At 47.0% G+C, this 14800-nt stretch overlaps 1 protein-coding gene across 3 annotated transcripts in view; it reads right to left on the minus strand.

Moving 5' to 3' along the window:
• Positions 1 to 8841, minus strand: part of Dapk1 (death associated protein kinase 1) — a 162779-nt gene extending 153938 nt beyond the window's left edge. For 2 of the 3 annotated variants that reach the window (XM_021179879.2, XM_029468552.2), the window contains exons 1-2: positions 8526 to 8688; positions 8040 to 8211 (exon numbers count right to left, since the gene is read on the minus strand). In XM_021179879.2, coding sequence (XP_021035538.1) covers positions 8040 to 8101 — 62 coding nt within the window. In that variant the 5' untranslated portion in view covers positions 8102 to 8211; positions 8526 to 8688. Of the gene's footprint in view, positions 1 to 8039; positions 8212 to 8525; positions 8689 to 8763 lie in introns of those variants that run through there. The other variant, XM_029468550.2, reaches the window with a different exon arrangement.
• Positions 8842 to 14800: the final 5959 nt, after the last annotated feature.

Genomic DNA, 14800 nt, shown 5'->3' on the forward strand with positions numbered 1-14800 from the left:
CCCCGCCTCCTGTGCCACTGGGCCACAGACAGATCTCTGAGTTGCTAAGCAGATGGGGGTATCTCAGAGAAAACTCCAACCCTCCTCTGGACGGGACAGCAGAGAGGCATTGATTATTCTTTCCGACTGGAAAATCCTGCACTGCAGGCCGAGCTTAGGAGCTTGTCATAAACATCTGAAACAGGCTAGACAATTTTATACTAAAAGGGTAAAGACGCGGCCAGGTCCGTGGTCCACGCCTTCAATCCTAGCACTCAGGAGGCAGAGACATGCACTTTGAGTTCATACTGGTCTACAAAGTGAGTTCCAGCTAGAAATACAAGGTGAGACACTCTGTTAAATTTAAAAAGAGAAAAAAAAGTTAAGGTGGGGTTTGGGGAAATGGCTCAGTTAGGAAAGTATTGGTCACTCAAGCACCAGGACTTGGGTTTAGTCCCCAGCACCAAGCCAGGCATGTAGTGGACACTTACAAAACCAGGGCTGGGGAGGTAAGAACAAGAATAAGGCCCAAGCCAGCTAGCCAGAGGCTCCTAAAAAATGACCTGTGACCTCCACAAGCATGCACACATTCATGTACACACACACACACACACACACACACACACACACACACACACACACAAATGCACATACATACCCCAAAAGTAAAAGGTGGGTTGGGGGTGTGGCTCGGTGGAACAGCTGTTTATTCTGCTACCCGAAAGAAAGAAAGAAAGAAAGAAAGAAAGAAAGAAAGAAAGAAAGAAAGAAAGGAAGGAAGGAAGAGATAAATAAATAGTGGAAAAATAACTCAACCATGGAAATCCGTTCATTCTTGCAAGTGAAATATAAACACTATGAGTGACCCTTTTCCAAAATGAACAGGACCCTGAGTGTTTAGGATTTTTTTTTTCTTTTTATGGTCGCTATTGTTTTTTTCTTCTTTTCAGATTTTAAAAGACTTACATATCCATAAACAGAAGAAACGCAAGTTTAAACATAAAATTCACCTGTTTCCTTCACATCTTTCCCAAACAGCCTGAGGTAATGGGATGGTGCACAAGGGTGTGAGCCTGCTTAAGCTATTGTGGAGGTCAGAGGAGGACACTGGCTGTCCGCTCCATCAGTGTCCACTCTATTCCTGAGACCACGTCTCTCACTACGTTAGAACTAAGCCAACAAGCCCCGAGATCCTCTCCCCCTCCCCCTGTCCAGCACTTGAGTGGCAGGACCTTTTGTTTTTCCTAAGAAAGATGAAATTCAGGGAAGGTTATTAATATATTGTTATTTAAACCATATTAGTAGGAGAACAGAAAATCAAATGCTACACTTTCTTCCCTCCATCCTCTCCTAACTCCCCACTTAAAGGAATGCACTTAGAATATCCAGAAAGGGACATGACGACTTGTTACTAATAACACACTGCTGTGGAATCCCCATCGAAGCCAAGGGGAGATAGATGCACTTTGCTCTGCTGAGATATCCCAGGAAAAATCAAAGCAAGTTCATTGATGTCACCTTCACAATAAAATCCCAAATGACCACGCACTAGGTTTGAGCTACAATGACCATGAAATGAAAACCTGTGGGTCACTGAGTAGGAGGGACCCAGGGGACAGAGACCAGAGTCTCCCACATTACAGTACTAAGAAGTTAAACTATAACCTACGAGTTTTATCAAGTTTACAAAATGCTAAACAATTAACTTAGGGACTTGACTAAACAGTATGTACACATGTGCTGGTGCCATGGGAAACTGCAGAGAACTGACAAGGAAACCTTAAGATGGTTGGAGCAGGCTTAGAGCCAAGGTAGCACACACGTTCAGAAGGACCAGAGCAGTATAGCCAGCGTTGGCAGGCTTCTATAGAATGGAAACTGTTGCAGTTTGACTGCAAGATCCCCCACAGACTGAAGAACTTTTAGGAGGTGGGGCTTAGCTGAAGGAAGTAGTCATGAGGGGTAGGGCTTCAGAGGCTACATACACATAGTCAGACCAGCCTATAGCTACAGCAGAGACCCCTGCTTCCTATCCAGAGCTACCTGAACAAGCCTACTGAGCTTTCCCGCTGCTGTACAGGACAGTCCTGACAAGGAGGAGGGGAGGTGAAACCATGAACCGAAAAAAAAAAAAAACCTTTCCCTGTTGTCATCAAGTATTCTGTCCCAGGAAGACCAAGATAATCCATGCATTCAACTATACTCTACATTGTGACAACTGGAGTGCCGAACGTGCAGAGGTGTCCAAGATACTGCTTTCAAATACCAATTTGATTTAACTCTGGGAACGGGGAGGGATCACCACAGGGTAAACCTTATAAAACAATAGGTCAGGCCTGGGCCAGGTCCTCAGATGATCTTGTCACCTTCTAACCAGCAGTCTTGAGAAAATTGCTGTGACTAAACACTGAACAGAAGAGAGATGCTGACCACCAGGCTCCTCCCAGGCCACAGTCTCTGAGGCCTCTGGTTGCCTAATGGCAAGGGAAGCCACCCGTCTCCTGTCAGCACACACTTTCTTTTCTCTCCTGATCAGAAATGCATTTCCAAAGCATCATGCTTAGGTTGGGTACACACAACAGTTGGCTCGGAATTAAGGATACGTTTCTCTGCTGAGTCAGTCAATAAATATAACCTTGATTTAGTCTGCCTGCACCCCAAAACCCCAACACACCATCTGAGGAGATACCCTGTAGTCAATTTTCTGTCTCTCCACCCTATTGCCCCCCCCCAACCTCTCCCCATAGGACCTAGAGGGAAACAGTCCATGCCTTCAGGGAGTGACAAGTCCTGGGAGGCAGGGGACATGGAGCAAAAGACAATAAATGCCCCCTCAGCTAGTGAAATACGCAGTGAGCGCCCTCTCCGCATCACAGTTCTCTCCGTTTTCCTGGGGCATGTCAGCACAACTGACCCTGACCCATCAGGTTCCTAGAAGCAAGGTAAAAACACAAGCCCAGCGTGGAAGAGCATGCGCGCAGGCCCAGGAAGTCAGCTCCAACCCCCTCCGCTACTGGCTCTGCTACCAGCCACCCTGAACCTAAGTTCAGGCCCAGGGCCAGAACACAAACCTTCCATCACCAAATTGCTCTCCCTAATAAATACCACCAGCCTCATGACTGCCTTTCCACTGCCTTCTCACAATTTCTCACTTTCAATTAAAAAGCCTATGGATTTTATGCCAAACGGGGCAGGCCATAAATCTGAACTATAAGCTTCTAAACGCCATTCAAGCCAATGTGAAATATTTAATGCTCCACTCCATTTGTTGTCCTTTAAACTGATCTCACTTCTGGAAGTCTGGGCAGCTATGCTCCTTGCTGTTGGGTGGTAGAGAATGCAAATGTGAAGGTTTCATTTCCATGAGCTTCGACATCCTCAATGGCTGTCCTCATCACGGTCCCTGATTACTGAAGGCCCATCTCTATACTTCTCCCAAGGACCCATTCAGTCGATTGCCACACATTCGCTGAGCACCCACTAAGCACCATCCATCTAATTCGGCACTATAAACGAGAACATGATGAGAAAGGTTAAGGTCGTCACTACCTGGGAGAATAAGCAGACTATTACTGTGCAGGGTGGCAGCTGCCATAATACAGAAATACCGGTTATTGAATTAATAATATTAGGCAGTGACTATGTGTCATAAATCCAGGGCCACTGTCTCGAATTCACCCAAGACCATATAACTGTCGATGTCCAAAACAGGGCACCAAGGCTTTAACGGCTGCAATTACCATCTACACCTTAAGTCCACTCTCTTCTGCTGCCCCGGTAGCTCTGATACATTGGCCTTGTGTCTTCAGCACACCACACAGCCTCTAGAGAAAGAACCACAGGAATGGACACGGGACCACAGAGCATACCCAGAAGGAACTCTCAAACAAGCAGCAAGCTGCAAGGATCGTGATGAACACTAATATAAAACCCAGGGAGCTGTAGACAAGTCATCTATCTGGCTTCTGTAACCATGAAGTGGCCGCAGAGATGCCTCACGGCTGTGGAGGACTTGCTGTGTAATTCAGGCGGCTGGAAGTTCAAATCCCAGCACTCCTACAAGCCAAGCATCTCACACACGCCAGCTCCGAAGAAAAAAGTGGGGAAAGGGAAATAGTTAAGGCTTGCTGACTGCTAGCTTCCCTAAGAAAATGTGAACCCCAGGTTCAGGGAAAGAACCTGCTTTAAACGACTAGGTAGAGACTAAAAAAGAAAGGCATTCTGGACTCTACACATGTGCACATGTGAGCGCACCTGCGCGAGCACACACACACACACCACACACACAACTCTGTTGAACGTTATCAGAGTTACTAAGGAAATGGGCTTCGGTAAGACCAAGTAAGATCAGACCATGAAACAGAAGATAGGGCCAGTCCCTCAGCAAAGCAGTAGACAAGGAGGTACTCAGAAAACTCAAAGGCCAAGCTCAGTGATGGCCAAGAGTTTAACCAAGGCCATTGGTGGGCAAGCCCGCAAGTAGCTGCCCAAAGTCCCAGCTGAGAAAAGATGCCAGGGTACACTGGGCTATTAAAACACCCTAAGCGTAACAGGTGCTCTCATTAGACCTCCTCTTGGGGAGCAGTGTATTCCATGGAAGAAGCACCATGGTCAGCCTCTCAGGAGAGGGCAAGAAATGCCAGAAAGCCTCCTTGAGTTAGCAGTGAAGAGCTCCAAAATCTTCTAAAGAGAATGTCCCCTACACACACACACACACACACACACACACACACACACACACACACACACACACACACTTCTGCTTGGAGGACAGAGCTCTAGCCCAGAGCTGCAATAATCTGAATCAGAGAAACCAAAGACAGTCAGCTGCCAAAAAGGTCTCCACCAGGACCCTTCACACACAGCAGGTCCCCTCTTCAAACCGGGAAACAGATGAGAATTCCTCATAGATCCATGGAGTCATCAGCCTGTCTCAGACAGGTACCCATCCTGGTCAGGCCTACAGATCAGAGTCATCAGCCTGTCTCAGACATGTACCCATCCTGGTCAGGCCTACAGATCAGAGTCATCAGCCTGTCTCAGACATGTACCCATCCTGGTCAAGCCTACAGATCAGTCATCTGTTCTGGATCAGACCTTCTAAATTGTCTCCACCACTTAAATGACTTTCAGGTTCTCTGAAAGAAGTTACTGGGATTATCAGTTATGACCTGAAAGGCCACAAAGCCACCAAAATGCAAAGTTGGGTTTTGGTGTCGCCTATCTGTCTGGTGGTTGATCTCATCTGTCACTCCCTGACAAAAACCCGGGTAGTTTTAAAGTTCTTAGCAGTCAACAAGAAGTTCTACAGTCTGGGGCACTAACAGATACAAGCATACGCATTCAAAAGCCACACCCTCTCGGTTTTTCCAAGTTAAGTAACAATAGTGTGTTCTACTTCCTTAAAAATTCATCCTTTCTCTTCCAGATCAGTATTTTTGGGGTCCAATTATGTGATGAACAGCTATATTTAGGGATCACTAAAGAGAGCTAGGTGGGGCTCTGGGGTTGAGGGCGTGTTGCTCTTCTAGAGGACACATGTTCAATACCCAGCACTCGCACCAGGTTTCTCACAACTGCCTACAATGCCATCTTGGAAAGATCCAATACCCTCTTCTGGGCTCTATAGGCACCTGCAGTTATGCAGCAGACACAGAGGCTCATAAATAAACTAAAGTTTGAAACTCTGAATGCTAGTCCACTTAAAGCTCTCCTTAGCAGTTCACAGCTCAGAGCTTAGCATCACCCTGTGTGATGGTTTATATATGCTTGGCCCAGGGAGTAGCACTGTTGGAGTGGGTTAATATCACTGTGGGTGTGGGCTATAAGACCCTCACCCTAGCTGCCTGGAGGTCAGTCTTCCCTTAGCAGCCTTCAGATGAAGATATAGAACTCTCAAGCTCCTCCTGCACCATGCTTGCCTGGAGGCTGCCATGTTCCTGCCTTGATGATAATGGACTGAACCTCGGAACCTGTAAGCCAACCCTAATTAAATGTTGTCATTTATAAGAGTTGCCTTGGTCATGGTGTCTGTTCACAGCAGTAAAACCCTAACTAAGACAACCCCGCATTCAGGCCACATACCTGTCTCTTTCCATTTCTCTCCCTGTGAGCCCCTCCCTCCACTCCCAGTCTTCCAGAGACATATGACATCACGCGTGCCGCATCTTCTCTGCTGCCTGTGCACCTCCCATCAAAGCTTCTTTGGCAGAAGTGATGAAGTCCAAGACAGGATAAAACCACAGGTTGTGGAACATCCTTAGAAAAAGCCAACCTTTACCTGCTTCACATTTTGGCAAAATCAAGAGCAGCTATCACAATAGCTGTGCATTTTCTTTCTTAAAAATCCCAACTCCCAGTTACTCCAGAACACCTCTTCAAAATTCCTAGGTCGCATGAATTATTAAACAAACAACTCATCAATTAGTCTTTCATAGAGAATAGTTAGACACAGAAGCCTAGACAAGAGCCAAAATCAGAGAGAAACATTAGTGACAAATGAGCGAACCGTCATCCCTGTCATTACAAGCTTGAAATGAAGATCAAAAATCCACTTGCTAAACACAGGGACGCCCCACCCCCTCCCCTTTCTCTTAATCCATGGAAGGATGTTAAGAGAAACAAAGTCAATGAATTTCATTCATAAAGCAATCAGCTCACCTAATTTTTTTCCATCCCTTTTCGCAAGATCATTTCTAGAATGTGTTAACCTCACAGAAATGGTATCAAAACCTTTTTTCCCATCCTTTTTTATTTCCTAAACACCCCCCCACCCCCTCCACACACACACACATATTCATCTTGCTGTAAACCATAGAAGGAGAGTGGCTGAATTCCAGTTAAGTCAAGTATTTCAACCGCACACTCAACCTCAGTCTTCTCCAGATCCACGAAATGGGATCTTTCAGAACCCTGCCTTTTATTTACTTACTAAGATTTAAGATAATAGTATTGTCTTCCTCTGCATAGGCTCCACAGATGCCTCCAGGCTACACTGAACTTACACACATCCTGTACAGTAACTCTTTAGACCTCTCTCTTTCCTGGGCTGTCTGGATTATTATAAAGTTTTGGTTAGATATCTTTCAAAATCCTATTAGGTAATAGGTCTCCCCCCCCCCACCCCCACCCCCACCCCTTTCAGTTTCCTTCCCATGAATTAAAAAAAGAAGCTTGGTATGAGGCCATGGGGTATATTATGGAAAAATACAAACTTCAATACACACTCTGTGTGAGTAATTGCAAGTACATTTGTTTATAAGCCCGTTTGCCTGCTTCTGTCACAATGCCAATACACAAATTTCACAAGACAAATTTTAAATGTACGTATGCACACTGGGCTCTCTGCGCACACAGCAGAGATCAATACACTCGGTGGGCTAATGGATGCCCAGCAGTCATCAAGGGCTCCCAGTGAAATCTTCTTTGTGCACCTAGACACTGACACACTCTGCTCAGCATGGCACCCCGCACAGCGTGTTGGTACGCTCTGAATCTAGACAGCCGCCATAAGTGACACCGAAGCCACCACTAACCAAGCCCGGAATTAAATTCCTGGTTGGAAGAAGTTTCAAAATCCAAGGCCAACATCTGGCAAGTTCCACGCCTGCCTACCAATCCTGGCTGGTGTTGCACTGAAAATTCAGCACAAGGGGAGAGAATTAATTGTTTAAGTGCCCATTAATTAACTTGTACGCTGCTTAAAAAACACATGGGTGGTCCCTCCAGTTGCAGTTAGAATCTGCGGTTTGCCTCATTGTCTCAAAGGGGTGAAGGCTGACAGGAGTTAGTAGTGCACACAATGAAGTCTGTTCTTATCCAGGGATTCTGACCATACCCTGTGTGTGCACAGTAACTGCATTGTGGGTTGCCTCTCCACCCCTCGGATCAGGCAGTTTATTCCTGGTCCCTGGCTTTAGCTGGTTAGGCACCGGTTCCTCTGCTATTGCCCATCTCAGAGAAGGGCCAGCCAGGGACATGCCCGGTTTAAGCAGCATCTGTTTATCGCGCAGTGCCCCCCACCACACACACCGCGCGCTTCTGTCACCCCTTCCTGGTACCTGCCCAGTTCCTCGCCGGTGTCGTAGTAGTCGTCCACGTTTTCCTGCCTGAACACAGTCATGATAGACTGTCACGCCTCACCAAAGCCCAGGCCACTCCGGCTCCGCGGCCCGAACCATCCCCACCGCCGCCTCGCCGCTGCGGGCCCCTCATACACCAAGCCGCAGACCTCTGAAAGACATGGGGAGAAGAATGAGACGGTAAACTCCAAAAAATCGGGGTCCCAGGGGCTGGGTCTCGATCTCGAGGCCTCCCGCGGGCAGGGGCCACGCGCCCTTTGTTAAGTCTGGGCTGGGGGACCCCCACACCCCGCATTGCCGCACCCCAGCCCCGTGCCTGCGGTCCCCGGGCTCCTGCCTCCGCCTCCGGACAACGTGGGGACAGCTCGGGGAAGGGACACAAAGCGCCCTGCCCGGCCACCTGTTCCCCCGCCCGGCGCCCCGGCCGCCCTCCCGCTCCTCCCACTGCCTGCGGCGGCCACTCACCCGGCCCCGCAGCTCTCGCTTCGTGCGCCCTGAGCCCCGCGGCGGGTCCCGGTCCCCGTCAGCTCCGAGCGGCCTCCGCTCCTTGCGTCGGGCGCAGCTCGGCCCCGCGGGGACGCAGCCACCACCTCCTCCGCGCCCTCCTCCTCCGCTGCGCTCGCGGCTCCTCCCGGTCCGCGCTCCCGCCCCGCCGCGCGCACCCCGCACACACCCACTCGCCCGCACCGAGCGCGCGCCCCACCTGTGACTCGGCGCCCGGCTGCCCTCTGCCGCCCGCTTCGAAGAAGCCGGAGGCTTTCGTCCTCTCCGAGGGTGAACCCAAGGATCCGTGTGGGCCAGGCGACGTGCTCCGTGCCTGGAAAACCACAAAAAAAAAAAAAAAAAAAAAATAGAGCAGAAATCAATAAAGTCCTGCCCCGGAGACGCCCACACCCTGATGGAAACGATAGCAAACAAATAGCTTATAAATGAGGTCGCTCTGTTCTTCTGTGTTGACAACAAAAACCGAGAGAGGACAGCAGGGGCCTCATCAGAGGGGGCGTCTCCCGCCGCTTGTTTTGAGCTGAGATGTCTGAGATCCAGGGAGAAAAAGGTTGAACTATCAGAGGCTTGACAAAGCTTGGGAATCCTGTCAGTACTGTGGTTGCTCAACTGAAACACAGCGAGTCCAGCTTGAGCTGTATTAAGCTTTCAATACACACCAGACACTGTTTAAGACTGTATTTAAAAAAAAAAAAAAAAAAAAGAATGAAAATCGCCGTAGATGTGTCTTTATATTAGCTACATGTCAAAATGATGGTGCTTTGGACCTATTGGGTTAAATAAAACTTTATTAAAATAGTTACACTAGCTTTGTTTTGTTTGCTTATTTGTTTTACAGTCAGAACAGTAACCATTTACCTTGCATTGGATTGCTGAGGACTGGCCAGTCTGCGCAGACACTCTGGGTCCACCCGTGAAGCCAGCCATTCTTCATTATGTCTCTCCCCGTGCTCCTGACTTAATAAGGTTCCTAAAGGGGATTCTATCCTGCTGCCTAGAATTGCGAAGGTTCATCCGTGAACCCGCCAAGAGTTCATATCCACACCACTGCTCAAACTCTCGATTCAACAGATATTTTCAACTGTGGAGGCTTGGGCCTAAAAGAACAAAGAGAAGCAAAAGAATGTTCCTCTGGCCATGTATCAGATCCTAATCTTAACTATGTCCCCAGCTAGGAGTGGTAGCACACACCTGTAATTCCAGCACATGGGTGAAGAAAACAGGAAGATCGGGAGCTTAAGCCCAGCCTCAGCTGTAGAACAAGTTGGAGGTGAGGCTGGAGTACGCATCTCCAAACACAAGCAGCAAAAAGGTATTCCTAACGGCCCAAGGAAAGACCCCAGCCGGCACAATAGAAGAAGGAGATTAGAATGTGCCACTGGCCTAAGTGCTAAGATAGAGAGTCAATACAAGAAGATATTGAGAATTGACAAATACAATAAAAATAACAACAGCAACCAAAAAACAACAACCAAATAAATGAAAGGGTGATTTACTTGGGAAGCATGCAAATAAATACATCTGCCCCCCCCCCAAAAAAAAAGAAGAAAGAAAAGGAAAGGAAAGGAAAAGAAAGAAAGAAAGAAAGAAAGAAAGAAAGAAAGAAAGAAAGAAAAACACGGCGTAACTTATTTTCCAAGACCACTGATAGGGCTGGATCTACTCAGGGCCATTAGAGCTGATCAGAAGACATTTTTCTGGTGTCACGAAGAAGCAGCATGGAATTGAGAATTATAAATTTTCATCTAATATTCATGAGCCCATCTAGCAGCTGAACCAGCTTGGAGGGCTCACTCACTGGGATCTGCACTGACTCAGGCAAATCTTTTCAAAGCAGCAATCGTGATAGTTTAAAACAATGTCATAGCCGGGCCGTGGTGGTGCACGCCTTTAATCCCAGCACTCGGGAGGCAGAGGCAGGCAGATCTCTGAGTTCGAGACCAGCCTGGTCTACAGAGTTCCAGGACAGCCAGGGCTACACAGAGAAACCCTGTCTTGTAAAACTGAAAAAAAAAATGTTTTTAATTTCTTGGTTTTCCTTCAATCCGAAGGAGTTTAGTGCTCCCTCCCATGGAGATGGGCCTTAACTCTCACATCCATAGTTTCTAAGACAATCTGGGGTAGCCACACTGGGTGGTTTCTTCCCAATATTAGCTCCTCCCCCGGCTCCATACTCTATGGCCTCTCAGTGAGTGTCTCCTGGAACTACCCAATAAAGTCAGAGATCAGAGGAGCTAAGGAGATGCCCTAACCCTTGGGCACACTCACCCACCCACCCATCCTGCCACCAGTTAACGGCTTCTAGCTCAAGTCCTGTGAAGTCATTATCATAGGGTGATTTTTTTTTATACAGCACTCGATCACCATATAAGAAAACCGTGAGAAGCTAAAGGAATTAGAAAAGGCTAAAGGAAACATAACTTTGAAAGCATACCAAGTCAAAGCTGGAGAAATTATTCTCTCAAATGAATCTTTACACAATTACATAAACTAGCCGTTTCCAGTTTAGGGTTAACTTTCTTAGCCTCAGTTTTATCACCCACAAAATGGGGACAAAAGCAAGTGAGATGGCTTAGCAGGTAAAGGAGCTTGCCACACAAGCCTGACAAGCTGAGGTTGATCCCCAGAAGCCACAGTGCAAAGACAGAAGTGATTGCAGAAACTTGTCTTCTGAATAACACACACACACACAGACACACACTCACACACACACAGACACACACACTCACACACACACACAGACACACTCACACACACACACACACAGACACACACACACAGACACACACACACTCACACACACACAGACACACACACACTCACACACACACTCACACACACACAGAGACACACACACACACAGAGAAAGATACACACACATAACACAATATGAACAAAATAAAGAAAATAATGACCCGGGCAGTGGTGGCTCATGCCTTTAATCCTAGCACTTGGGAGGCAGAGGCAGGTGAATTTCTGTGTTCGAGGCCAGCCTGGTCTACAAACTGAGTTCCAGAACAGTCAGGGTTACACAGAGAAAGCCTGCCTAGAAAAACCAGAGAGAAAGAGAGAGAGAGAGAGAGAGAGAGAGAGAGAGAGAGAATAATGCACATGGGAACAAAGTACATTTTCATCCCCTAAGCAAATCTAAAGAGATAGAGATAATCTGTGTAAAAGAGTGGTTCATTATGTAATACATAAGAATATTTAGCATTGATTTTGTGTAATGTTCTAAGCCAAAACAACTCCAAGGGACACATCTCATTCATAGAAGACAAGAACCCATGTGTTAGGAGATTCAAGCCACAAAGGACATCCACACAAATGGATTGATTATAATACAGATTAAGGGCTATGGCAATCGTGGAGGTCGACTTTAAACCACAGGATAAATTTCAGGCTAATATTTCATAGCTTCATTAGTCTGAGTAAACCAACTTGCTATTATAAAAACCTCAGAGATCACAGAGATTTATCGCATTCAAGAGTCACTTCTTGTTTGCAGGGAGTTGGGAAAGGACTAAGCTCCATTCAAAGGACCCAGTCATGTCCCATCGGATGGATTTATTGCATCCTTATGTGGTCCTTTATGTGGCTGTTGAAAACAGAGAATGTGCAGCAGGATGCCCCAGAAGTTTCTTAGATTTGTAATTAAGGCTTACATTTCTTTCTTTTTTAATTAGCAAGATGTTGTCAGATCAAAGAAAGACACTTTCAGGTGAGTTTTTCATAATATTACTTTGGTCTTAACAAAAAACGGACATTTTTTAAAGGTCTATTTTTTATGCATATGAGTGTCTTACCTCCACATATTTATGTGCACCAGGTGTATTCCCGGTGCCTGTGGAGACCCTAGGCAAGCAGAAGGCTCAGGATTCCATGCAACTGGAGGTACAGGTGGTAGTGAGACAAGATGAAGGTTCTGGAAAGTAAACCCCAGTCCTCTGGGAAGAGCAGCCAGAGTGCCAAACCACTAAGCCGTCTCTCCAGCACCAAGAGTGGATCTTTTTAAAAGCTACCATGCAGAATATTTCAGCACCTAGAAAATTTTAAAAATTTTAAAAGCTACCATGCAGAATATTTCAGCACCAGAAAAGTGCTTTCCTTGGAACTGGAGAGACCGTTCAGCAGTTAAGAGGGCTTGCTGCTGCTACTCCAGAGGACCCTAACTCACTTCCCAGAACCCATATCAGGTAGCTCAAAACTACCTTGTAACTCCAGTTCCAGGGTATCCAATGTCCCACTGTGGCTTCCACAGACTGGGAGGTGTGTGTGAGTGTGTGGAGGGTGTGGGTGTTGGGGGGGCACACTAGCCCAGACTGTGGGGGTGCTATCACAGGCTGAGAAGTAGAGGGCACTATCACTATCACAGGCTGGGAGGTAGGGGAACTGCTATCACAGGCTGGGAAGTGTGGGCTCTATCACAGGCTGGGAGGTGGGGGGAGCTATTACAAACTGGGAGGTGGGAAGGCTAGAGAGTCATTGGAGAGGTAGCTCAGTGAAGAGATGATGGCTCACAGTCTGGAGAGGCCAATGTGAACAAACATATAACTGTGCTAAATATAACCCTACAACACCACACCTCACATAGCCGTTCTAGCTTTCCCCACCCTTACAGCTGGTCTGCAAGACTGTCTTAGTCTTTCCTTATCCTCCAGTCATGACCACTCTGGACTCGCCCAAATGTCTCCCTCTGGCTATGCTCTCCCTCATTTAACAAACTTTCTCCTCTGCCATACTCAGTCATGCTCTCCTTTTTATTTTTATTTTACAGCGGAGAGGACTCAGGGATGGGAGGAGTTCAGGGCTGAAAGGAAGCTGGTGTTTAGTGAGACCTTTCAAAGCTGAAGAATGAGAAGAACAGAATGGTTGATGACGGTGGCAGAATGACGGGCAGAAAGTCACAGGCAAGCAGGGTCTGGACAAGAAATGACTCCGAGGATTAGGACTGTGACCCTTGCTTGCTCAGGCTTCTTTAAGCTACCAGATCCCAGGCACTGCGGTAGCTTTTCCAATTTGAATTTGAAGAAGGTCAGTAGAGACAAATCAGGAGAGGCTTTCAAATGACAGAAATCTCAGACACTGGTCCTTTCCCGCCTGGAGAAAGGGATTCTCAGCTTGAAGCTTGACTTCAAGTCTCCACTCATCTGCCTGGTCTTCTCTCCCTGGGTATCTGTGAGGCCAGGGTGAAGGCCCTATGGGCTTTTGCCTGCTGTCTTTCTCTGCTCCCCCTTCCTCTCACTCAAGTTTCCAATTTTGATTTATTATTGAAGTGAAATCCAGAAGCAAGCACTCAGCTTTACACCCTCATCAGAACTGGATGTGCCGATCATACTCACATGTACAACTGGAACTTACATCCCCATTGATTTAGTGAAGAGAGTTGGTTTTTTTTTTTTTTTGCCCCCATTGAGTCTACTTTTTCTCCTCTGTGGTGAATAATGGTCCTCTTTAAAGCCATCAGACCTCACACCATCGATTTCTAGTTATTTTCCTTTCAGAAGAAATTATGGTTAAAATATTTTCAGTCCACATCGAAATCTCTCTCCTTTTTTTTTCTGAGGATGGGTATTAAATATTGCAGGAGACCCAATCACAGAGAAAGCCTCTGGGTGTCCTGGCACGGTTCAACAGCTAAAAGCCTCCTTACTCAAGCCGGTGACATGATTTATGGTCCCATTCACGAAGCATCAGTTGGATTTATAGAAGCATCGCTTTAAAAAAAAAAAGACAAACTCGCCATGAATTCCACCCCCCCCCCCCAAAACTCTTGTCAGCTGGAAGATTTGCAGGGAAAGTAAAACCTGTTGACATTGTGGACCTATTTAATGCCTCGTGCCCATACCAGGAACTCTGTTCACATACCTGTGATGATGCTCCTGCTTCAGCTCATGGAGACTACATGCAAACACACGCATACATGTTTAACGCATTGCTGATGTTTGTTTTGAAGTTTGAATGTTTTTGCTATTTCTTTCATCTCTTTTTTTGGGGTGGGGGGTGGGTGTTAGTTTTTTTCGAGACAGGGTTTCTCTGTGTAGCCCTGGCTGTCCTGGAACTCACTCTGTAGACCAGGCTGGCCTCAAACTCAGAAATCCACCTGCCTCTGCCTCCCAAGTGCTGGGATTAAAAGCGTGCGCCACCACACCCGGCTTATTTCTCTCATCTCTTAAGTAAAATTTCATGATGATATTTTGTGAGGTCATGCCCAGAAGCATATCCCTCAGGGATGAGGA

This window comes from Mus caroli, unplaced genomic scaffold (assembly GCF_978045245.1).
Source record: "Mus caroli unplaced genomic scaffold, Mus_caroli_1 scaffold_15, whole genome shotgun sequence".
Classification (NCBI taxonomy): domain Eukaryota; kingdom Metazoa; phylum Chordata; class Mammalia; order Rodentia; family Muridae; genus Mus; species Mus caroli.